Genomic DNA, 27,291 nt, shown 5'->3' on the forward strand with positions numbered 1-27,291 from the left:
AGCTTTCACTGGAGGAACCTGAGGATGCAGAAATATCAAAATGATGCAAGGGTTGCTGGTTTTTTTTTTGCTTGTTTATTTGTTTGATTATTTGCTTTATTAGACTGGCCATATTTGATAAGATTAGATGAATAATATGAGGTGTGGGCGGCATGGTGTTGCAGCAGGTAGTGTCGCAGTCACACAGCTCCAGGGACCTGGAGATTGTGGGTTTGAGTCCTGCTCCGGGTGACTGTCTGTGAGCAGTTGGTGTGTTCTCCTCGTGTCCGTGTAGGTGTCCTCCGGGTGCTCCGGTTTCCTCCCACCATCCAAAAACACACGCTGGTAAATTAGTGACTCATAAATTGTCCCTATGTGTGAGTGTGTGTCGCCCTGTGAAGGACTAGCGCCCTCTCCAGAGTGTGTTCCTCCCTTGCACCCAGTGATTCAGGGTAGGCTCTGGGCCCACCGCAACCATAAACTGTATAAGCAGTTACAGAAAATGAATGAATGTTAGTTGTTTTCTTACATGTGAATGAAACCTGTAGTAGGAATAGTGTTTGAAAATGTCACTTTATCAAGGTACCTTGCTCCTGATAGCTTTCTTGCACTCACTGTCAGACTATTCAAGTGTGTCCTTGTGTTTTAGGGAAGTAGTTTTAGAATGGGGCTGAATGTAGAGGTGGGAAGTTTGGTTGGATTTAACAAAAACTACTGATCTCTACAAAATCACCAATCACCAACAGTTTTAAACTTCTGACATTTTCCGAATAGTTTGTACATTATTCAGCCTAGTTAAATCTGTGATAGTCTTTACTCTCTTTGGAACATTTTTTCCTGAAAGCATAATAGGAGCAATTGTCCAAAAATGTTGTCCAAAAACAGCTATGGCCTAGGGTTCTTAATGCACTGACTACTGAATGGCAACATGATTTTTATAATCAATAGCAGGCCTTGTTTTAAAAAAAAGTCCATGGATGGCATACACATATTTGTTTGTGTGTTGGAAAATGTATGTGTGTGTGTGTCTGTGTTTGTTTTCATCTACTTTGTTTTCTCAGTAACACCAGTGGGTTTTGATATCGGCCAATGTATTATCAAACCGTCACTGATATCTAATCCTCACTGGCTTGTAAAATGTCAGTTTACGCCTCTTTCAGTCTGTTTCCTGCGGCTGGCTTTAGACAATAGCTCATTGGTTTCTGGGAACTGCAGGACACAGGGGTTCAAGCTGCATTTCTGGGAAAGGTGCCATCCCTCAGCTGTGTGTGGCACAAAACACCACAGCAAGCTGCTGGCTGCGGTTTTGCCAGCCTGCCCTAAACAACTCCCACCGCCACAAATGGCCAGCTGCGCAGACCTGGCAGCCATCACCAACTGGCAAAAAGCAGGCTAGTATCAACCCCAGCCAGGCAGAGCTACCATCCCCAGTTAGCATCCAAAGGCATGCAGAAAACCAGATAACACAGTCTTGAAACCGACGACTGGGGAGCCATAGCCACATTTCTTTGTGCGTGAGTGATGTCTCTGACCTGTTCTAACAGGCTGTGTGACGTGCAATCAGCATTAAAAGAGACTGAAATTAGATGTTGCACCATGTTCCAATTGATGTGCAAATGTTCTCAGTTTGCAGAGTTCGCAAGTGTCATTTCTTCCAGCAATTGCTTGATTGTGGCAGTGAGTTACCCCCCACCCGCCCTCACCTGTTCACAGAGACTGATAGATTTTCATCCTCTTTGTCATTATGCTGTCATCATTTCTGTGTTCTTAGAAACTAGGCAACATATCTCCACATTATCGTTATGATTTGCATGAAAATTGAAGCACCTCTGACTGGCTGCATGTATAATGTTGGATAAAACAAGAATTGTTAGAGAAGATGTAAATGCGTCAGTCAAACATGTAACTCATCAGCATATCCCAGGAAGAATAATTCAAATGTAAGAATAAATGTGCAATTATAAGAAAAATACAGAATTTTGACACCACCCCCCAACCCCCCACCCACCCCACTATGCTTAGCTCTTTATATGCCCAGCCTGATTAAGAGAATAAATTGTTAATACAGCCAATTTACATTTCACCATTTATACAGCACAATTTATATAGCACTATTAGCTTGCTTGCATGTTGAAAAGAGCTCTGGTTGAGCCAAGACCAAATGGACCCATGGATGGGTAAATTTGAATAATTTTGGCTGTATACAAATTACTGAAGGTGGAACTGACTCGAAATTTGATAGACTTCCACGCTAACTGCATGAAAGTAATTGCAGACAGAAAATGCCACATCATCTAAACTAAACAATAAACACGCTACACACTACAATCAGTTTCTTACTCAAACATACAGTTCCAACTTAAAATATATGGAGCTTCTGAATGATCACAAACATAGTGGGAGTGTGTTTTCAGAATCATCTATGCTGCCTTTAAGTGGCTCTGGATGTGAGCACCTGGCAATTAATAAATCCTGTGCATAGACTATATAATGGTTTTCTAGGTGACGTACCTCAGGGTGTTGTCCACACAGAAGCCCTTTGATCTGGCTAAGCTGGTCAGGAACTTCCTCCTGCTTGTCCCCATTCTTCTCTCCACCAGGTACACAGTCACCTCTCCAAACTTCATCCCCTCTTGAGGATGAGCAGGGGTCGATTCAGGTCGCTGCCTCTTCTTCAAAAGAGTACAGGGGGTGGTCTGGAACATCTCTGCACAATTTTGAATACTGCGAGCAGTAATTTGGAGGCTCTGGATACGGTCAGTTTGTGACAATATTATTGTGGTAATGCTTTGTCACAGAAGACCCCTCTCCTGCAGCAGTGATGCTTTCAATGTCTTATTTTGTTTCGAGGGAGAGAACTGGCAGTTGGCGTGGTGGAGTATGTGTTTGTAACTTGGCAGAGAGGAAGAGAGACTAGAAACAGGTGTTTCTGATTTGGCACACATTTTAACCACCAGAGTTGAGTAATGGAGATAAATGGAGACCAGAAAATATTGAGAGGAAAGTAAATATTAAAAAGGAGCGTGAGGTCTGGTGTGTGTATAATATTTATATATTTAAATACTAATTTGAAGATCATTTATTTCTTCATACAGCTCATATATAAACAGGAATTATCTGAAGTGACCACAGGAACAGTGCACTTGACCAGTGAATGTGGAACTGTGTAGCTACATTATGAATGTATCTATGTGGAATGAACATGCTGGCCTTGTCTTACTGAGGCCTTGTTCTGCCTCAGCTTCTCCAGGGGGTTTCAGGTAGCTCATCACCAATATGGACCCTCACAGCTGTCCAGTGATGTCCAGCAGCTTCCCCCACACATCGCCCATATGTGGCCCAGCACCTTATCCTGCTCCCGCTAGTTCGTCCATCTGCTCCAGCCAGCTAATGAGCACATCATCGAAGATGGAACCCTTCATTAGCTACTCAATAGCTGCAAAGCAGCATATGTGAAGATGGTCAGCCAAAACTTTTATGCACTTTTTATTCCTCTGCGTATATTATTAATATTTCATGTTTTCTGTGTGGATACTTTGTAGGTTACTTGCTTCTGTTTCAGCCACTTCTTATTCTTCTACCTCGTCTTAATGTCAGTTGTGTCTTCTTCTTTCTTCTGCTTCTAACCTTCCTGAAACATGAACTCACAGGCAGAGGCATAATTGTCTCACACATGTTATTCAAAGCATGAGGAGTATATTATAACAAACAGCAGAAATGTTTGCAGTGAATTATTTTATGCTAATTATCGTATTCAAGGCCTTAACCTAACTTCCCCTATCCTGCCTCTAAGACCCCTGTACTGAATATTTAGTGGCAGAGCTACTACTTTGTCATCTCCACTTGTCATATAGGTGCACTCTATAGTCCTACAGTTATAGACTGTAGTACTTCTGGTCACTGTAGACACACTAACACATTTGCTGGTTCAAAGTTCATGGACTGGATATTTTTGGTTTGTGAACTATTCTCAATCTAACAGTTACACTGCTAGATTCATTCACGGCACACAAAAACATTTCCATAACATTTTCCTGGCTACTTGAAGAACTGGGTGAACAGGGCCAGTAAAGAATGCAGAGCAACAGATGGACCACAGTGAAAAGATATGGCAAGTGGAAATCATAAATTTGAGAAAAAAGAATGTAGCAGCATGGAGGTTATTTAATGTTTTTGATGATCTGTGGAGGAACAATAGCCCTAAGAACCCTTCATTTAATCAACAGGGTGGTCTGTGCTATTTTGTGCTTTGGCCTCATTGCATATGCATTTATGAAAATTTTCCCACTCCAAGCACAACATGCTTGGAGGAGTATTATTATAATAATGCACCTACTCTTGACTTACCAAGGCTGATAAATGTTGATTTGATGATTATTCATGCAACTGAATGCAGCTGTAAACTTGCTGTTGCTGAAAGACAACTAAATGTGATCTCCATTTTCATGAAAATTCTTTAGTATTCTTTAGAAAATCTGGCCATTAAAAATCAGATTATACTGCCCTTTTGTGCAATTATTAATTTAAGCACAAGGTACAATAAAATAGAAACATAAATATCATATTTGAAGTATAACTACGTGTAGAAAAACAGTTAATTCTATAGGTGTTTAGCAGTTTCACTTTGCCTCAGCTAAATATAGCTGGTGACTAGCAGAGGACTTCTTCATTAAATGGTGTGTGTATGAGCATGTAGGCATGTGTGCATGTGCATGTGTTAAACAATGACACTAGGACACATTAGCTCAGTGCTGTGAGGTTAACTGGTGTCATGCTGTAGTTTTTGTGCAATTGTTTGCCCACTTCCTCCCAATCTTTCATCTTCAGCACTTGCCTTGGCTTCCTTCCAAAATAAAAGCCAGTCTGTTTGACAAATGGCCTCACTCTGTTCACCTGCTGCACACGAGACACACCTCCATCAAACAAAGCTTTCAATGACGCAGTGAGTTTAGGACAAGAAATTACAGCTGGCATGTAATGGGGAAAAAAAAAAATATATATATATATATATGTGTGTGTGTGTGGAGTAACAGTATATATCATAATAAAAATAATGATAATAGTAATGATTAATTTCGATATTTCTCCCTGGGGCAGCCGTGGCCTAAACGTTAGAAAAGCAGGTTTGGGACAGTTCACTACTTGTCAGATCGATCCCCTGGAACAGCAGGGGAAAAAATGGGGATATGGGAGCAAAGGGGGCCATTTTATGCTCCCTCAATCTTAAGGGCTGAAGTTCCCTGAGGCAAGGCAACTAATCCTCAAGTACTTCTCCAAAACTTTGGTAGTTGCACACTGCTTCAGGTGTGTGTGCTCACTGCCTCTAGTGTTTATATGCCAAAAATCTATTTTGTGTTCTTGTGTGTATTCACTCAAGCAGACAGCTTCATTTGGAGGCTCAGGTTCCCCAAGGGGATTAATATAGTATCATTTTACATTTAAAATGGATGCATTATACCACTTTACCACAGTTTAACACAGTTCCCTTGGGTCTTAATGTAAGGTTAGTATCATGTTTTGGTCAAAATACCACATGAATCAAACACCACAGCAGCATTCTCACCTTGTCTAAATCAGAGAGAAGCAAGCCACATAGAAGTTCTGTTTTAGCTCAGTTCTCTACTCTTATTTGTCAGGTGTGCATAGTTGTCTTGTTTCTCCCCTCTTGATTTTGCTCAATTTTCCCATTTTTCTGCTCTCATTACTTCCGTTTTATACCGTTTAATCCGGACTATGCTCTTATGAACATGGGTCTGGTGCTGTTATTGGAGATGCTCCGACAGGGGCTGTAAAATAGTACTGAGCCTGCACTTCAAAATCAGACTGCAAAAAAAAAAAAAAAAGCTTTTTTTAATCCCATGTTTTGAGACTTAAAGAGACCACAAACAGTGACTGGGTGTATTTCACAGTTTGTTTTTGATTCTCAAATGTTTAGTATTTCATGGTATGTCCCCTGTACCTTATTTAACATGCAGCATTTATTTATTAGGATGTGCTTTATGAAAACACTTACTTGGTTATATCATTACTACTAATGGTGGTGTTCAGCCATTTAATGAGCTGGAACAATACATATATGTTTCTGTGAATATTTCATTTTTTAAACAATATTAATATCATTGATTTAATTAAAACAAAACGTTTTCTACAACATAATGAAACAAAATAGAACAAAATACAAAACATGAATATGAACAAATATAAATTAAAATAAAATCTGTGGCTGCAGATTTATTTAATTAGAAATATGGTCAAGCACGGGGCAGCATATGCTGAGATTTCTATGCACATTGAGGACATGGGTGTCCAGAGAGGGTTTTCTTAGGCTAATATAAGTAAGTTTGCAAAACAGCAGCAGCATGGTGATGTTTGTGACACATAGCTATATCTGTTATCTTCATTATCTTCATGTTAGGTATTAAGAAAAAAAATCTATTTTTTAGTGAACTAAAATAAAAATATATATCCAATTCCAACATTCCCTGTATTTGTTTTTTGATGCATTGGAAGAAAAGAACAAATAAATAAAATCTACATTCTCTGATACTGTTGATAACATTCTCCGTTTTTCTATTGCTGGATTAGAAATGGAAAACCAATTAACGAAATGTACACGGACCGTTGAGTTACTGAATCTAAAATGGTGTCCATTTGACACAGTGAGCATTTTTCCACTAACACAGACTTTAACATGCTTGGTTCTATATATATACATTGTTTCAAACCAATTTACCCACAGCATGCTGCTCAGTTTAATGCTGTCAACATCATATCCTGTGGTTATTCACCCCTCAGCATAAGTCAGAGCTCAAATATTGTCTTGCTTAGTAAACTGGCAAGGTATATTTTAACCCAAAGTGGTACTCGCTCTACCTCAGTGCACTCAGTTCTGCATCTAAGCACGAAATGAATGTTATGAAAGTGAGTGTTTGCGACCATGCTCTGCATTTCATTTCCTTTTCTCATAGTATTCAAGATGAACTTTAAAAGGATGGTATCCTGCCAATAAATACTTGAAGAAAAATGTAAATGCTGCTTGGTACATGTCTATTAGAGACAATGTTTGAGATAGTCATTCAGAATATAAAGCTTGTCGTCAGCATGTACTTTTTCACGTGTTGGGAAAATAATCAATTGTGCAAGTCAGGGCCTTTCCAGGACCAATGTTAGGAGAGAGAGAGAGAGAGAGAGAGAGAGAGAGAGAGAGAGAGAGAGAGAGAGAGAGAGAGAGAGAGAGAGAGAGAGAGAGAGAAATTAGACAGACAGTCAGCAGTCAGAGAGACAGCTCATAGGGGCAAGAGGAACTTCCAACACTTCCCACATTATGTTAAGCTTGGTTGCGGCACACGTATAAGCAACTCTGGTCCAGCAGTTCCTCTCAGAGCAATTCACACACACTCTGTTGAGCAGCTGAGGCTGAAATGAGTCTGCCAACAAGGGAGCATTTTGAAGAGTGGAGTCCAGCACAGGTTGCTGGTTATCTGACTCAGGTAAGGACAAAAAAGCTTTGCTGGCATCTCCACAGGAAATGTTTGGAAGGTACAAAAAAAACCTATGCTGTTGTTGTTGTTATTGTTGTTTTTAAAGACAGCATGTGGTCAATTGCAACAGATAATGTCCTTGTACACAGGAAAGAACAGAAAACCAACTCACTTTAAAAAATAATATGCTTCATCAGCTCACTGGCTACAGAAAAGTACTGTCTGATTATGCTGTCACTTAGGTGGTACCCTCAGAGGTATGTATTCAGTACTTTTAGATTGGAAATATAATTGTTCCATGTCATTGGCACAATAGCTGGATAGAGAATTTGTACCTGCAAAACAGCCACTTTTCAGGACAATGGAAAACTCATAGTCTTAATGTATAATTCCTTTTACGGAAGGTAAGTGTAGTCCCAGCAACTTTGGGCCATTTCTATTAGTCTGTTCACTTTGAAGCATTTGCATTTTGTAAATAACAGCTAATATTGAAAATATGCCAAAAAGTAAAATAATTTCAAGAACAAAATCGGAAATGTATAACTTTGAGGGTACATTTGTACTGAAAGTTAGATGAACCTGTACCTCGTTTTCTGGCAGCGTGGCAATTGACCACTGACCATATGTTTAATAGGCAGAGAGTGATGATTATCCTGATAAAACCTAAAGTGCTCCTTACATTGAGCTTTAAGTCAAAGAAAGTGGCAAAAAAGCATTTTATCTCCAGGTCGTCTAGAAGATTGCATTTGTTTTCAGTAAGAAAATGAAAAGTCAAGTTTGTTTGAGACATATTGATGAAAGGTCAGTGAAACTGAACTGCTTTTAGTGTGTGTGAGTTTAAGGTAGAAGTGTAATGATGTGGCTGTTTCAGAACAAGATGCGAGAGTGTGCTGTGACAGTGCAGAGAATGAAGATTGATGGACGCAGGTTTCTGGTATGTACCCTGGAAGGAATGACTGATGAAAAGTTATTTGAATACCACCACTCTTCTCCATAGACACCTTATATATATATATATATATATATATATATATATATATATATATATATATATAGAGAGAGAGAGAGAGAGAGAGAGAGAGAGTTATTTCTTGAGTCTGCAATATCATTCCTCCAAAATCCTACAGTAAAAAGAACTTGGTCTCTAAGATCTCAATAGAGTGTACTGATAACTTGTTAACAGCTTAACTTCCGTTTTTTAATTACATATAGCTAATTCTTTCTACCAGTCAGGTTTGTCCTAGACCTCAGTAAATTGTGTATAACTGAGGATCCAATTCTTTTGGATATTCAATATGTTTTTTGTGTTTTATCCCACACATTCTACAATAAACCTCTATATAGACAATCATACAGGAAACGTTTGCAAGGGAACGTGCAGTAAAATTTAGCATGTCTATAATATATTTTATGTTGCTCCTTTTAGGGGCTCTGTACTCCTCAGATGTTACTTGAGAAAACTGAAAAATAAATGCTTTGAACGAAACTGATTTCACTGAAGTACAGAATATTTTCAACGAATGAATAGAGCATGAAGAGTTTGTGAAATTTCCACTGAAAACCTTGATATTAGATGAGACTCGAGTAAGGTCACCATGCTCAATGCTAAGCGTCTTTTGTAGGGATTATAAAGCCATCCAAGCCTGGGCTATGAAGCAGTGGAATTGCATTCTGTACAGTAGAATGACTTACAAAGCTTGTTTATGATCCATAACTGTCCAACATTGTCCTCACTAATGTTCCAACATGTAATACACAGTCTTCCCAAAAAGGGAGAATAAACTACTTAATACATCCCTTGATTTGAGAAGAAGTGTTGGGTGAATAAAAGACCACAAATATTTAGCCACCTAGTTTATGTACTTTATTTTCATATGTAAAAATTACACCAACCAAACGTAATATAATGACCACCTCTTTGTTTCTACAATCGTGGTCCATTCTCTCAGCTCCACTGACAGGACCCCTACAGGGCAGGCATGATTTGGGTGTTGGTTCATTCTCAGTGCTGGAGTGATTTTAGCATGTGTCGCGCTGGTATGGGGTGTATATGCACAATTGTGTTTTACATTTTGCAAAGACTGCACTGTTAGTGATTCTGTTGCTATTTTAGTCATGTCAAAATGATGTACATGTGTCGAGCAAATTCAATGACAAGCAATGCACAGAACAGTGGAAGGAAGTAAACTATTATCTATTTAAGTGCTGCACTTGGTGAACCACATATGCTAACGTGACAAATAATGAATGCAGTATGCATAATGCTAATTATTCCATTATTACCACAATCATTGCACCATTCCTTACCCCAAACCAAGCTGTCAGAAACAAGGACTTCCTGCTACAGATGTGCTAAGAGCTAGATACACCTAAAAAAAAAAAAAAATGTGGACTGCCTGGTCCCCGAGGACTTAACTTGACAGTTCTGTTCCACTACATTTGGAAAGATTAAATTTTTCTCCACTACATATCCCCTAAGGCACATAGTTATATTTCAGAAAAGAAAAGTGACAATTCCCTGCTACAGAACGCTGTCTATTAAAGGGGACATTTAATATAAAATATATAAAATATATAATAAAAAACACTTTTCGAGTGTGTGCACATTAATTTAATTGTCTTGTACCAACCCACAAACTGTAATAAAACAACCCAGTAAGTTTTTTTATCATCTGCCTAAAATGATATTATGATAAAACTGAGTCACTAATTTTGTACTGTGTCATATGTGGATAGCAGACATTTAAAGTTTGTCCATCTTAGTCTTTCCAATCACCTGCGTTTATGCATGTTATGGGAGAGACAAAGACAAGGTTAAACCAAGAAAAACAAACACAACAAGCACCAAGAAGTAAGAATAGTGGTAATTATAGTGAAAATGAAAATGGAGAGGAGAGAACAAAACCAAAATGACTAAAAGCCAGCTTTACAGCACCTCGCACATCACTCCTAGGCTCTCACACTTGAAAATAAACAAGGCCTGTTCACAACAGTGGCTGAAGCTGGCTGTTCCTGTGGCTGTTAAATAAAAAGTGCACTACTTGTCCCAAATTATGTAGGCACCTCTTAATAAATAGTGTATACAGCTGCTTTAATGTGCACCCATTGTGGACACAAACGATAGTTAAGCATGCACAACTTTCTCAATAGTATGATCATCAGTTGCATGTGATTTTATGGTCACTTTGCTCAATGCCAACATCCATTTCCTTTAGGAGTAGTTCTGTGAAACATTTTTGACATGCTTTACTCCAAATAACAAGATCATGTTTCATAGTCCTTTTCTCCCCCTGCCTAAACAGCCCTGTTCAGCACGACCAGTTTCAGGATATGTTCTTTTCAATGAGAATAAGCTATAGCTGACTTCAATGTGAGTGCATTGCAATGAGAAGAGAGGTGCATAGGATTTGTTTTCTAGCCATTTTCGCTTCTCTTTTTTCACCTTTCCTGTTTTCACTATATTTAATCAGTTCACCTATTTCTCCACACTTGTCATGTTCATTTCGCTCCATTAACTTTGCTGTGCATTCTCACATAAATGCATAATGAGACCAGGAATCGGGACAATTCTTAAAAGTGACATACACGATTTTAATCAAACAAACTTTTTTATAAAATCTTGAGGCTGAAAAATGCCATTTTGGAAGTTTTAGGCAACAAAGAACCCTCCAAACATTGAAAAGCATGAACCAATATGAGGGTATTGTTTTATTCATGCTCCAGAGGTACATAATTTTTTAATATTTTTGCTGTAAAGAACTTACTCTAAATTCAGAAGCGCGCTAGCTGCATACACACAGACAGAAAGTGCTAAAAAACTACTCCGTTTACAAATGAGATTCTGTGGTAAAAAAAAATTAAAGATAATTTAAAGTTCAGTCGTGTACAAAGAAAATCAGTGTATTTATTTGTCAAATATACCATTCCACTTTAAAAGATGCGGCTTCTTCTGAACATAAACATACCACAGAACTATGGCTCTCCACAATCGTAGACATTCTCATCATTTGACATATGAAGCAGCTCAAAATAGAAACGGCTCATTTTGGCTCATGTTTTCTGACTTTTCTGGGTTGTTTTTTTTTCAGTTTGTATGTTGGTCACATGAATGGGCAAACACTGAAGACTTATTATTTTTTAATAATATATCCTGTTAGTCTTTCGGTATGGCATAAGATAAAGAGGTCATTCAGCTGGAATTTTATTGAAATTCATCAGTAGAGACGAGACTCAAAATAAAAAAAATAAAGACAGTGAGAGATGGTAAACATGACTATGCATGACTATGGATATGAAATTACACAATACAGGCACCACTTTCAATAGAAAATGTTGAGGTCGCTAGCACATCTTGTCTCATGTCATGTAATTTAGCAAAATAGAGGTCATCAGTATGATACACTGAGACAAATGCTGGTCTATCTATCGGGCAGTTGCTCAGATCCAGTTGAGAGTACAGTGTAGGTAAATTGTATTAAAGCTAAATGACCTCATGCTAGGTTTCAACCTCTGTAGGTATTATGCCTTATTTGCCTTATATTCATAGCATCCTAATTGTATAAATTCACAGGTACACATATAATACTACTATTTAATATTTATAATTCTACTGTTAAAACCAACTGCAGTATTGAGAGAGAGAGAGAGAGAGAGAGAGAGAGAGAGAATACCAGTTCTGGCCAAGGCAGCTCAAATGGCTTGTCTGCTGGAAATAAATTCCATATTAATCTTTTACATCACTTATTAAGTGCTAAAAAGCAAAAAGAGAAAAATGTGGCAGAATTATTGATGTAAATGTGCCTACACATATGTGGGTAAAAAGCTTTAATATGGGAACTCTGGGGTTTCTTGGTTGCAGTCATCTTAGGCTGGGAGTCCTAGAGAGCAAAATTGTCTTTGCCTTTTTGAAGTGTAGTTTAGCCTCTCTTGTCATCTCCTTGCTCTTAGTAATAACCAACATAAATCTGTCAGATATGAGGCAGATATGGCCAGTTTATTTTCTCCTCTGATACATTAGTAGTTTGGTGGCATTTCCTGGCTGGCAGTTTGAAAAGCATTGCGTCTGATCAGGTGGACTGACTGTGGGGAAAATTGGTCAAAAACATGAGGATGAACAAACATTTAACAAGAAATATGTATCTATTATTATATATACTGACTTTCCCATAATCAATCCTAACCTTGTTTACTTCACGAACTTTGGAGACAAACACTCAGCCATGGTCTAGTATATGCCCCTTGCACAGGAAGAGTCCACAAATGAGAAGACATAGTCATCAGAATGGTTTATTCGAACACATGCTGGTTAATTTTTTTGGTCATGTTTTTGGTCATTTGGTAATGCCCAACAATTCATTTTAAATTAACCAGATATGAAAAAAACTAATGTACCAACAGGAAATGTTTAACACATAACAATATGATAAAAAGCTGAGTTAAAAAAAAAAATTTAAACTTACACTTTCCTTAAAGGAATCCGTGTTGCATTGATGAGAAGAAAGTCTCGTACAGGCGTTTCCTGTTCCCTTAAATATCCTCATACTCATTAGTACCTAACTGACCACTGACTAATAACTCAACCCCCTTAAAAATAAGTCATACACTTTAATATTTGTCACTCTTAATGCCAATTATTTCCTCAGACAATAGCAACAAAATAAAAAATTAAATAAAAGAAGGATTCATCATTTTAAAGCAACATAGAAGATTCTAGAAGATTACTGTTCTCTCACAGCAAAACAAACCCTGCCTCCTTTTAAAGTTCATTCAGAAGCCCTGTTGCTTCAGAAGAAGCTTTTCAATGTTTGCATGGTTCAATACCATTCAAACACTTCCAGATGTCCTTTCTCGGCTGTGCCTGAATGGCCAACATAAAGAGAGAGCTCCTGAGCCACTGACTGAGACATTTAGTTTGTCTCCCATTCACTGAGCCAGGGCTGCATGCAAATACCAGACCTTTTTCCAGTGTGCAAACAGACCACAAAGCTAGCAAACTGTGAGGAAACATTCTCTAAATATTATTTTCTGAAGTTGAACTTAAAACTGTATTTGAACATCTGGAGGTACAGTAGTGAACAGGAATGTGCAGTAAAAAAAATAGCCGTAGTGATTTATCTAGATTTCATATAATTAAAGTGGTAATTAATATACAGATTGGCTGTAGCATTAAAACCCACCACTGTTTCTACACTCATTGTCCAATTTAGCAGCTCCACTTACCATATGGGTGTAATTTGTAGTTCTATAAATAAAGACTGCAGTCCATCTTGCTTTTCATAAATTTTTAGCTGCCTTATAATTTGTGTGTTGCGCTAGTATGAGGGCGGGTATTACTAATTATAAAACTGTTCTTTTAGACGTTTACAGTTCAGTGTTTTATCGTTGTTGTTGTTTTTCCTACTAAAACAGAATTGTCACTGGATAAGGAACACCTGGCTAATAACAGGTTCCTCCACGGTTTAGATTAATTACAGCACACAGACGTCAGGGAACATACTCCATATACAATTTAAACCATGCTTCCTGCAACAGCTCAGGTAGTTTGTTGACATTTTGTGGGCTAAAGGGAGCACACTGAACAGTCCGTTGCAGCATATCACAAACATTTTTTCAGGTTGCAGTTGACCTGCTTGAGTTTGGGGACCAAGGCAGTGTCTAGAAATCGTGTTCCTCCAACCATTACCGAGTGATCCGAGATTGATGACAGAGTATTGTCCTGTTGAAACAAAATGCACTGTTGTCAGGAAAGCCCCCCCGAAGATTTGGGTGCATATTGTCAACTAGCAGGTCCCAGTAGTGTTCACAATTCAAGGATTGTAGTAGGATGAATAAGATAATTCACATCAGCACCTCCATCTGTATAACTCAACAGAAAACTGGACTTGTCACTCCAGACGTCTGTCTTCCACGTATCCAAGGTCCATTGATTCCTTTCTTTGGCCCACACGATGCATTGGTTGCAATGGTGCGTGCTCTACAATAGCACTTATTTTGATCTATGGCTACCCTAATTGATGAAGAATACATTGCATGGTCATGGCCACAATTGGTGGCACCTGCCCATTGTTGTACTGGTGGGTGAGCTGCTTCAAGGTGGCACGTCATTGCTGCGATACCAGTCACAAAATGTGACACTTCTCTGATTAACCACATGTGGTCAACCACCTTATGACCTTTGGCTGTCTGTTGATGGTTCCTCCACTTTTAGTACACCCTTGATACGTTGGTATGGGAACAGCCTACAAGTGCAGCAGCTGCTAAAACACTGCACCACACCTCCATTTACCCATAGCTTGTAAATGTTGCCTTCTGCTGTGCACCATATGTGACAGCACCCTATATGATAGATGATTGTGATATTATCACCAATTGGGGGCACTTTATCAGTGATTATATGCCACATGCCTGGTGTTCATCTAGTGATCATTCAGGGTATGTTATAAAGATAAACAAATTATACATTCTATGCAGCCTGCAGCCATATTTTATTTATATTGCTGAAAACGCTCATTCCAACCTTAAATATAATATATATAAAATTATAGAAGTTTTAATCAGGAAGCGCCTAGTAGAAGAGCATCCCTGGTGGCTTACCATGAAGATACTTGGGCAAATGCCAGGAGTGTGCAAAACTGCATCAATGCAAAGAAGTACAACTTTCAGGGACCTAAGAGAATACTTATTTGTTTAATTTCTTGTTCTTGTTGAACTTGTTGTACTTGTGTATTTCCTCACTATTTTAGTAAGCCTGTATGCAAAATAAATACTATACATTCCCACCCCACACACACAAATGATCAAAATGAAAAATATTAACATATTAAACATTGAATGTGAGAACACAAAATAGTAATGTGCTGTGAATAGAATAGAAATGGAGTGTAGTTCTACTGGACTGTTAGAATTTCAGAGCCAGAGGGAAGATTCTTACAAAAGAACATAGAAGCAAATGATATAATGCACAGTTTATTATCTCACCCAAGTTGCAGGGATGGAAGTGCACTTAATTTACCTTTTGCTTGCAGGGTTTGGGAAAAAATGATGGAGGAAAATAACCCTGCTCAGTGTAAATAATAATTATCAGGCAATTATATACAAGTAATATGCAATCACATAAGAACTCTTCAGCTGAAAATCAGGCTAGAGACATGTATTATTATTATTATTATTATTATTATTATTATTATTATTATATTATGAATGGGTAATTTGTGTATTTCTCTATTGCTCTCTTAGTTGCAACCCACATTATAACTGTAGGCTGAACTAGACTTGTTCTTCCATTGATATTAAATACAGTCATACCATATCATCCGCAGGGTATTGGTTCCAGCTGCCCTGTCCAAAATATGTATATGTAAATATTAGTTGCATATAATATTCCCCTACACTTTAAATCATATACTTTAATCCCAAGTTAAATATATCATGTTCAGTACAGAAGCAAATATTCTTACTACATAGTACATGTCAAACAAACAAACAATATAACAAACAAGACATGGAGGCAAGCAGCGTTTAAGCAATTGTTTTGAGTGCTGGGTCAGTAAATGTGGAACACATGGAACTGTGTATGATGTGAAAGAGAGTTCAGGAAAAGGAAGTGTACATGACCTATTTATGGCTTTTGTAGTAAAAAATAATCATATTATTAATTAATAAATAAATTCATTCATTCATTCATTGTCTGTAACCGCTCATCCAGTTCAGAGCCACGGTGGGTCTGGAGGGAGCGGATGGGGCGCCAGTCCTTTACAACGCAATACACACACTAACACATTCACTCACACACCCACACCTATGGACACTTTTTGAGTCACCAATCCACCTACCAACTTGTGTTTTTAGACCGTGGGAGGAAACCCGCACTGACACGGGGAGAACACACCAAACTCCTCACAGACAGCCACCTGGAGCGGGATTTGAACCCACAACCTCCAGGTCCCTGGAGTTGTGTGCATGCAACACTACCTGCTGCACCTGTTTTGTTTATATTCCAGAGCTCCATATCTTTTAAGGTGGAATGGTATGTTTGAGAAATGTTGTTTGCATGTGGCTGAAGTTTAATTTGTCTGTAAGTTTTTATTCGCTGTTTGAATTGCCACAGAAACTCATTTGTAACTCAAGTTGTTTACATTTGTAGCACTTTCGGTAATGAAGTTAGCCAGTTCCCAAATTTGGAGACATTTCCACCTTAAGTGATCTGAAACAACAAAAATAAGTCAATATTACCCACCTATGGAGTAGGAATAGAGCAATATCCTCATCATGGTTTATGCTGTTCGATGCTTAAAATTAAAAGCATATCTGACAGAATCTGTTAGTTTTTTTTTTTTACTCATTTACAGACACTGGGGCACAGACTGGAATGCTATCAAATGGTGAAGAAATCATTCTTCTGATTTTTATAGAAAATGCTTCTTGTTTACAATAATGAAAGTCACTTTCAAGTGGCCAATTTCAAGAAAGTGAAACCAGCAAGTGAAATAATTGCGTCATTTTCTCATGTCCAATTTTCACCAGTTCCTCTTTTGCACGCATGCAAAATCCTCTTGTACTTACCACTGTGGAGGATTTGTGGCCCACTCTTTACTGATACAGCTCTTTCTGATCTGTTTCAAATGAGGTTTGCAGGTTCTGTAACAGAATCCCAATGGGATTAAGGTGTGTATTTTTTAATGATATCTGGGCCATCAGAAATCTGTCTGAACCCAAAAGTTGTCTTTTATATTGTTGATGCATGGGTCGACAGAAATAGTCCATTATTACTTAAAATAAAACCATTTTATATTTTTTAATATTTCTGACTTTTTTTCTCCAGATATAATTTGACTAGTCTTGTTAAAGTATATAATTGCAAGGAGTATCAACTCAGCTGGACAGATGTTCTTATCCCCCCCACCACCACCCTGGTAAAAGTTGATGTGCTTGTGTTCATATTTTATTCAGCAGAGGCTACAGTTGCTGTTAAATTAGTTTGCTTGTTTCATAACCACCGCAGGGTCCTTGTCATCCAAAAAGTTTCACTTTTGATTGATTATCCACAGACCATTGTGTAAACTTCAAACAAGCTTTCATGCTCCCAGCAGTGGGAAGCTTTTATGAAAGGGAAGAAAGTGGAGTTGTGTACACTGACCAAAGCTGTCCCTGGACATTTTCTGATGATTTTTCTAGGAGTTTTATTTGTTGATTTTAAACCTTACTGCTTAAGATTGATGATTTTATTCCTTACCTATTAAGCAGCAGGATGCCCACTCTAGGGAAGATTCAGTGGTGTCCTAGATTTTCTTCATATTGGACAGTGTGGCTCTAGCTCCAGATGAGTGGAACCTCAGGCATTGCAGATATTTTCCCCTAGAAGCGCCTCTAAAGGAATACACAAGTAGTTTAAACGTTTTTCTCTTTCTACGAGGTTCTCATTTTTTTGTGAACCTCTTGATGTTGTGGGGGTTATGGAAAACTGATTTCATACAGTTTGTGGTGTCCCTAAAGGCCATGATTTTACATACATTATTTTCACCCCATTTTTTTATGATGAAGATCACAAATCAATTATTTTATCACAACATATCACACTTAACACACAATAACAAGGCTGAATCAACCAAAACCATTTGTTTGTCTTGTGAAAGACAAACTATGAGTATTTTTGTGTGTGATTTCCTGCCATCACTAAGTTCCTATTTTCAAGCCCTATTTGTGGCATTCTGCACATTTTCACAATTTCAAAAGACACTCCTAGAGCCCTCACACAACAATATAATAACCGTGTGGATGCAACAGCCCCGTGGTAGGGGCACAGTGCATAGATTTAGGTCATGTTTTTTTTTCTGGCTCTGGACTGCTAAGTCTCTGTGTCCCATGGAAATATATCTTTTGAAGAGTAATAACACTGCATATGATGTGACTGATGATAATTTGATCTAAATTTAACAGTCATGCCATGTGTATTTATTTATGCATCCGCAACACCGCAGTCAGAAGGGCAGCTCTGCCAAACCGGGACATGAGCTGGTGTTGTGCACAGTCCTTGGTCCCTCAAAACAGTTTGAGAATGCAGTATACACACAGTATGTCCAAAAATGTATGCAACATTTACATTGTTCATACTACATTAATTCATTACTTCATAAAATGATGCATATGCTGTGATAATGAAATATTTAATATGTTGTCCATATAAAAACATATACAATTAACTACAATTAATTATAATGCTGACAAAGGACTACAAATTGCAAAAAGAATATTTGCTATTACTTCGCTAGCATTATGCCTAGTATTTTTTCACCCCACTTTGAATATCCTATAAAAATAATCACATATTCACTTGATCTCAGGTGTTGTATACTGCAAAACTTACATACTGCAGTTTTATTGATGCTGTTACTGCGGTTTTGGATTGCATATAAAACACGATGTAAGTGAAGGTTCTGGGCAAAATCAGAAACCTTTAAATGTACTTGAGTGCCCCAGAAACCTGTGTTTGCATACATGTGGAATGTTTTAAGTCTTCCAGTTATTATCTTCTAGTCTTCACAGCTATGGTACGGCCTGAGGTGAATCAATCAGGGTAATAAAGGTTTAAACAGCTTTCCTTTGATCTCTGAATGACTAAACCTAGTGTAAAATACAAGCACGTAAGTATCAAATAGATCAGGCACTGATTCAAAGTGCTGGGCCAGATTGCATTCCCCACATTTCTGAATTTTTTATCAGATTCTCCCTCACACACACACACACACAATTTATATATATATATATATATATATATATATATATAGACACACACACACACACAGGTGCTGGTCATAAAATTAGAATATCATGTAAAAGTTGATTTCAAAATTCCATTCAAAATGTAATTCCATTCAAAAAGTGAAACTTGTATATTATACTCATTCGTTACACACAGATATATTTCAAGTGTTTATTTCATTTAATTTGATGATTATAACTGACAATTAATGAAAACCCCAAAATTCAATATCTCAGAAAATTAGAATGTTACTTAAGACCAATACAAAAAAGGATTTTTAGAAATGCTGGCCAACTGAAAAGTATGAACATGAAAATTATGAGCATGTACAGCATTCAATACTTTGTTGGGGCTCCTTTTGCCTGAATTATTGCAGCAATGCGGCGTGGCATGGAGTTGATCAGTCTGTGGCACTGCTCAGGTGTTATGAGAGCCCAGGTTGCTCTGATAGTGGCCTTCAGCTCTTCTGCATTGTTGGGTCTGGTGTATTGCATCTTACTCTTCACAATACCCCATAGGTTTTCTATGGGGTTAAGGTCAGGTGAGTTTGCTGGCCAATTAAGCACAGGGATACCATGGTCCTTAAACCAGGTACTGGTAGCTTTGGCACTGTGTGCAAGTGCCAAGTCCTGTTGGAAAATGAAATCTGCATCTCCATAAATATGGTCATGAGCAGGAAGCATGAAGTGCTCTAAAATTCCCTGGTAGACAGTTGCTTTGACCTTTGACCTCAAAAACCACAGTAGACAAACACCAGCAGATGACATGGCACCCCAAACCATCACTGACTGTGGAAACTTTACACTGGACCTCAAGCAACGTGGATTCTGTGCCTCTCCTCTCTTCCTCCAGACTCTGGGACCTTGATTTCCAAAGGAAATGCAAAATTTACTTTCTTCAGAGGACATAACTTTGGACCACTCAGCAGCAGTCCTTTTTGGAAGCGAGACGCTTCTGATGTTGTCTCTTGTTCAAGAGTGGCTTGACACAAGGAATGCGACAGCTGAAACCCATGTCTTGCATACATCTGTGCATGGTGGTTCTTGAAGCACTGACTCCAGCTGCAGTCCAGCCTTTGTGAATCTCCCCCCACATTTTTGAATGGGTTTTGTTTCACAATCCTCTCCAGGGTGCGGTTATCGGTATTGCTTCCACACTTTTTTCTACCACATCTTTTACTTCCCTTTGGTTCTCTATTAATGTGCTTGAACACAGCTCTGTGAACTCCCAGCCTCTTTAGCAACGACCTTTAGTGTCTTGCCCTGCTTGTGTAAGGTGTCAATGGTCGTCCTTTGGACAACTGTCAAGTCAGCAGTCTTCTCCATGATTGTCTAGCCTACAGAACTAGACTGAGAGAGCCTTCGTAGGTGTTTTGAGTTAATTAATTGATTAGAGTGTGGCACCAGGTGTCTTCAATATGGAACCTTATAACAATATTCTAATTTTCTGAGATACTGAATTTGGGGTTTTCATTAGTTCATCAAATTAAATTGATCATCAAATTAAAAGAAATAAACAGTTGAAATATATCAGTCTGTGTGTAATGAATAAGTATAATATACAAGTTTCACTTTTTGAATGGAATTACTGAAATAGCTCAACTATTTCATAATATTCTAATTTAATGACCAGCACACACACACACATAGATACAGGGGTTGGACAATGAAACTGAAACACCTGGTTTTAGACCACAATAATTTATTAGTATGGTGTAGAACCTCCTTTTAGAGGGATTTTAAGGCATTCTTGTTGCAGGATAGTGGCCAGGTCACTACGCGATGCTGGTGGAGGAAAACGTTTCCTGACTCGCTCCTCCAAAACACCCCAAAGTGGCTCAATAATATTTAGATCTGGTGACTGTGCAGGCCATGGGAGATGTTCAACAAACCAATCTTTCACCAGTCTTGCTGTGTGTATTGGTGCATTGTCTTCCTTATACACAGCACCGCCTTCCAGATACAATGTTTGAACCATTGGATGCACATGGTCCTCCAGAAAGGTTCAATAGTCATCTAGCACAAGTTTTCAGCTAAGGGAATGCCATGATATAGCAGCCCAAACCATTACTGATCCACCCCCATGCTTCACTCTGGGCATGTAACAGTCTGGGTGGTACGCTTCTTTGGGGCTTCTCCACACCGTAACTCTGGGGAAAACAGTAAAGGTGGACATTTCTGGTGGAAACAGGAGAGTTGAGGTGCACATTTAAATTGATTTGGGCAGCCGTGGTTTTATGTTTTTTGGATACAGTCTGGGTTAGCACCCGAACATCCCTTTCAGACAGCTTCCTCTTGCATCCACAGTTAATCCTGTTGGATGTGTTTCGTCCTTCTTGGCGGTATGCTGACATTACCCTGGATACCGTGGCTCTTGATTCATCACAGAGACTTGTTGTCATGGTCACAGATGTGCCAGCAAGACGTGCACCAACAATTTGTCCTCTTTTGAACTCTGGTATGTCACCCATAATGTTGTGTGCATTGCAATATTTTGAGCAAAACTGTGCTCTTACCCTCTGCTCTTACTGGTGCAATGTGCAATTAATGAAGATTGTCCATCAGGCTGGTCCAATTTAGCCATGAATATATATATATATATATAAAGCAGTGTGTGTGTGACAATAACACAGAAATTGTGTTCATGGTTCATGCTGTGGACAATGGCTTTCTCCTGCTTATAATAGTCAAAGCCAGAGTTTGGGATAAAAGCAGAATCGGGTCAAAAGTTCTGCTTTATAGAGAACTCAGTGGTGTGTCTGAGACATGGAGTCAGAGTGGATATAAGCTCTCCAAGCTAGTCTTCTCCACACTGTACATAATATCACACTGAGTGGGAGCTAAGGGCAGGCGATGAATGAGTTTGCATATTCAAGTGCCGTTTATGCGTTTAACCATCTGCTCCTATTCTGGGGTGTCTGGCAAATGAGTCAGTAGATTAAAATAATATTGCCCTGGACTAGGTGAGCACAGGCAGAAAGTAAATCCTCACTGAGTAGCTCATTTGGATTTGAGCCATTGCTGAATGCTAAATGAAACATGAGACATCCTCGCAGAATTGCATAGCCTTGCGAAATTGCTCTCTCAGATCGTGGTGCCATACCAAACATATGGCACTGACACTACTGAAGGAGCATCAAACACATATGGAACTATGTATATGAAAAAGAGAAGAGAAACCTGTGGTATTTAGGCCTAGGAGTAAATGCTAGGCCTAGGAGTGAGGTGTTTTTTTCCCCTCGCCACAAGTGTAACAAATGTAACAAAGCATGGATCCTAAGGCTAGGATTTCAAGTGGACAATTGGCCTCACTCTCTGGGTGGACAAGGTGGCCCTTCATCACTTAGCACAATGCTAGCCCACATGGGAATCTAATAAATAAAATAACAGAACTGGGGCTTTGCTGCTGTTCCCTCTGAATTGCCATGCTAGCCACAGTCAATGCTATTTAATATGTCATAATGTCAATTATTTTGAAGTTAAAGTGGTAATTATTTAGAGATTAAAATCATAATATTTCAAGGATGTCACTATGAACTACTGGATGACATCTCATTCAGATTGAGTCTATATACATTGTGTATTATGGTTGAATGGGTGTGAGGTGCAGGGAATCATGCTACTTGATCAAAGGCACAGATACTGAATTTCCAAAAAAGCTGGATTCACATAGCTTCAGTGCTGTTGAACCTGTTGGCCAGTACCTAACATTGGTACTGTTAGTTTAAAAAATGCAAATGGCCAGAGAGCATTGTTGCTGTTTTTAAAGGGGCCAGTCAACTGAAAGCATACGATCCTTGACTTTGTTTTTATTACCTACATTAATTGTGTCTCTTTTGGTGGTGTATTGTGTATTTTTGATAGATTGCACAATAAGTTACTATAACCAAAATATATCGCTATGATAAATAATTACCTTATCTGTAGTATGGATGACTTTCTTTTAAATATTTACCAATGTGCATCACTTCAATTAGTGATTGAATTAGTGATTGAATTAAACTGGCTCCAACTTAAGAAGCATACTCAATTATTTGGAAATATTTGGGGCATTATGGGAAATGTAGTAGTGAATGTGTGGGGGGCGTCCTGTAGTTCAGCTCAGAAGTCTATGTATTTTATACCACCATGATTTTTGTGAGACACAGCAACATTTTGGATCTAATGACGCCCCTGAGTAAAACAAAAAATTACAATGACAGCATGATAGATCTATGTCTGAGATTAAACAAAAAATCCATTTTGAGGCTAAGCATTTAGCTTTGGCAACTATCTGTTCAAATCTTTTCGTTTTGAAAATTGATTAGTGTGTACTTTAAAACTGAGCTACTCCCTACAGATTTGGTGGCCAAGTAGTAGTTATTTCTAGTATAAAGCTTTATAGAATTCATACTACTACAACAAATAAGGAAAAACTACTTTCTTATAACCTTCACTTCAAAAGAACTGTTAAATAAGCTTGTGTCCACAAACGTCTGGCCATATTGGCATTTCCTAACTACAATTACAGAAGTTGGCTCTTAGTTTACAGTGGTTGTCCAGGTAACAAATTGGACCACTCTCTGCCATGTAAAGGATATCAGTGTCCAATTTCAAATCTGCTACTCTGCTGTTTTCAGAATCTAACTGGCACAAACATGGCAAAATATATATTTCATATTTTTCTTTCCAAAACATAACAGTATATACAACATACCCATTTATTACATTAATCAATTCAAGACTTAAAAAAATGCTACCAACAAACTACTACTGCTACTAAATATTACTCACCTACAAATAACAAACAATGTGGTTTGGATTTAAAGTTTAGAACATGGTTCCATTTCTCCATTTATACAGATTTGCTCTTTTTTTTAAGATAATTGTGATTCATCACCATGAGTTTCTCAGTATTCAGTCTTAAAGAATTAAATGAAAATCTGTGTCTACATTGAAGTAAGGACCTGACAGAGCTTGAAAACAATATGATTTCACTGAGTTTAAAGCAAGGCAGAATGACTTATACATAAGGAAACCACATGGATATCTGAAAAATACATTCATTCTGTAACATTATGTTTTCCCACAGCTTCTAGACTTATAGTTTATTTATTTCTTTTTTATATATACTGTTTCTGGTGTTTTTTCTTTTGCAAAGCATTCTCTCTGTCTCACTATTTTACAAAGCTGTTTGTATTTGGAAAGTATGGGTAGAGGGTGGGAGAACTATTCTTCACACTTATTTTTGTCGCATTTTCCCTCAGCATATTTTCACAATCTGTTTCAAACAAATAAATATCCAAGATGACTGTTTAACACCTATTATCAGTTTTTCCATGTGGTCAGAAAAGAGATGACCAAGGATTAATTTATGCAAATTCAGTACAAGCGAATGTAAAGTTATTCATTTATTAATTTTATTTATTTAATGTTACACATATATAGTGCCTTTCTAGAAAGCCAAGGACACTTGACAATCAACACTCAACATTCAATCCACACACACACTGGTGAGAAGTGGCATCCAAACGCGAACAGGGTACCCTCAAACAAGATCAACCGTCCACCTGGAGGACTGCACTGGGCACTAGGGTTTCACCCAGGATAGAGCACCAATCCATAACTGGGCAAACACACATACAGACCTTCATTCATATATACACTCATTCACACACACCAGAACAATTATTATTTGGACTGTGGGAGGAAACTGACTCCAAACTTCACCCAGATAGGACTTGAACCCAAGATCCCAGACCTGAGAGGCTAACGTGCTAAGCACCAAGTAATCATGCTGCCCAATCATCTGATCTGCTTTAAAAGAAAGGTTCCGTGCTTTGCTCAAGGGCATCTCAGCCATGGATTGAGGGAGGAAGTCCTTCACTCCCATTGCCTTCTTGTTGATTTGTCCAGCTCCAGCTGGAATTGTGTGTTGGCTAAAAATCCAAGTAGTGTTTGAACCTCTTCAAAGACCATGTTATAATATTATGAGCTGGCATAGGCAGTCAGATAAAAACAAATATGATTTTTACTGTAGCTTTTTACAAACAGTGTCTGTGCTGGATGTCTGCATTTCATTGTGATTGACATATCTCTCTGGTAAATCAGCACTCTGCAAGGTTTACACATGTTTAGTCCCTATTCAGCTCACTTGAAGCCAGGAGTGAGCTGATGCTAAAAAAGATATTTTGCCAGTTACATGGACCTGTAGCATATGTAATAAAGGAAATGCAAAATAAATCAGCGTAGAGCAAAGTCAAGTAGAGCAGGTACTATACACTGGAAAAAATGGCAGATGATATGGTTGAATGAGACTGAAATCAGTGTGTCAGATAATGTAAATTATTTTTCTTTCATTATGTGTAACCGCTTATCCAATTCAGGGTCATGGTGGGTCCGGAGCCTACCTGGAATCACTGGGCGCAAGGCAGGAATACACCCTGGAGGGGGCGCCAGTCCTACACAGGGCAACACACTCACACCTAGGGACACATCAGTCCATCTATCAAAGTGTGTTATTGGACTATGGGAGACAACCGGAGCACCTGGAGGAAATCCGAGTGGACTCAAGGAGAGCACACCAAACTCCTCACAGACTGTCATCCGACAGTGGAACTGCAACACTACCTGCTGCACCACCATGTCACCGTTCCTTTAGGTACACCCCAGAAAGTGTAATTTAATGTCACGGCGGGTCCAGAGCCTACCTGGTATAATTGGTCACAAGGCGGGAATACACCCTGGACGGGGCGCCAGTCGTTCACAGGGCAACACACACATTCACTCACACCTACAGACCCTTTTGAGTCACCAACACCTACAAAAATTGTTTTTGGACTGTGGGAGGAAACCGGAGCACCCGGAGGAAACCTACGCGGACACTGGGAGAACACACCAAACTCCTCACAGTCACCCGGAGCGGGACTCGAACCCACAACCACACACACCCCTGGAGCTGTGTGACTGCGACACTAGTGTGACCTCCCCAGTACAGGATCCACTGCAACTCTGTTATAGATGAAGTGGTCACACAATATAAATAAACAATTGAGACAATTACTTGACAAGAGTACTAAGGTACAGTAATTAAATTATATTATTGTTACTGTCCTCTGGAAAAACAGATTTTGATAGGTCCACCCACCCCCATTTAACAGGAGTCCTGCTGTTTTCCTGCTCCCTCTGATGGCCTGTGCTAGGCTGGTCAAAGCCAGTGCTCTTGGTCAATCCTCTCAGCCCAGTTCCTGATGGTTTTTGTGTGAGTTGCTGGAGCTGTCTACGTGCTCAGCGTGGGGCCAAGGGGCTTCCATTGGCCTGCTTAAGGGGGTTAGCGTTTGATCTTTAATATGCAGGTGGGGCTTCCAGGCCACTAGGGTGACTCATGTCTCGCTCTGGCTCCAGGAGAAACTCCACATAAATAATTCACCACAGAGTACACCCTCCATGGAGGTGCCAGCTGAAATATTTGATATTTTATTCTGTGTCAAAAGGCTAAGCTTAATTTTTAGTCAGGTGTGGGAGATTTTTCCTTGCTCCCTGCCTGAGCGTAGAGAGAGCAGGAAGAGGAATGAAAAGAAAGAACAAACACACTCCACTGCTGTGTTCGTACTCCAGCCAAACTAATTCAACAAAGCCCATGTTATTACATATGGCCCATAAAATAACACTTGTCTGTAACTATGCCAGTTTGGCTGATTCCCACAATGCACTACTGGTTGTTCTGGGATTTCTTATAGTGGGTTACACATGATCCTAGAAGGACTGAAAAGAGAGTTCAAACAATCTTGTTTCTGTTTCTTCAATCCAAGCTCAGCTACCCCTGACTATATATTATGCAGGCAGTGTGCGGTCCCCATGACCAAAGCTGCCAAACTCATCTTTACTTTCTGATGTTTTCGTCTCTGCATACGCTGTTGTGAGGGTATGATTAAGAGCCTAAATAACAAAAACATGCCACAATTGAGGGAATCTTCTGAGATATGCTTTATGATTTATCTGAGCTCAGAAACAAGGGAGGCCCATACTCACAGGGGTAATGTTGTTGTTCTCTTGAAGTTCATCAAAGATCCCTCACAGTTTATAAGAAGATGAA

At 38.8% G+C, this 27,291-nt stretch overlaps 2 protein-coding genes and 1 long non-coding RNA gene across 4 annotated transcripts in view; 1 reads left to right on the top strand and 2 right to left on the bottom strand.

Moving 5' to 3' along the window:
• The window catches only part of dntt (deoxynucleotidyltransferase, terminal), a 145,736-nt gene extending 143,052 nt beyond the window's left edge, over positions 1–2,684 (bottom strand). Inside the window, exon 1 of the mRNA XM_066679637.1 lies at positions 2,491–2,684. Within this exon, the coding sequence (XP_066535734.1) occupies positions 2,491–2,684 (194 nt within the window). The remainder of the gene's footprint in view (positions 1–2,490) is intronic.
• Positions 2,685–7,370: 4,686 nt separating this feature from the next.
• The window catches only part of blnk (B cell linker), a 60,852-nt gene continuing 40,931 nt past the window's right edge, over positions 7,371–27,291 (top strand). For both annotated transcript variants that reach the window (XM_066678900.1, XM_066678901.1), the window contains exons 1-2: positions 7,371–7,469; positions 8,332–8,394. In XM_066678900.1, the coding sequence (XP_066534997.1) occupies positions 7,401–7,469; positions 8,332–8,394 (132 nt within the window). In that variant the 5' untranslated portion in view covers positions 7,371–7,400. The remainder of the gene's footprint in view (positions 7,470–8,331; positions 8,395–27,291) is intronic.
• LOC136705209 (uncharacterized) lies at positions 16,510–17,803 on the bottom strand. The gene is made up of 3 exons (XR_010804038.1): positions 17,692–17,803; positions 17,022–17,096; positions 16,510–16,662 (listed from the first exon to the last, which is right to left on the bottom strand). It is a non-coding gene; the product is annotated as an uncharacterized lncRNA (long non-coding RNA).

Source organism: Hoplias malabaricus, chromosome 8 (assembly GCF_029633855.1).
Source record: "Hoplias malabaricus isolate fHopMal1 chromosome 8, fHopMal1.hap1, whole genome shotgun sequence".
NCBI lineage: Eukaryota > Metazoa > Chordata > Actinopteri > Characiformes > Erythrinidae > Hoplias > Hoplias malabaricus.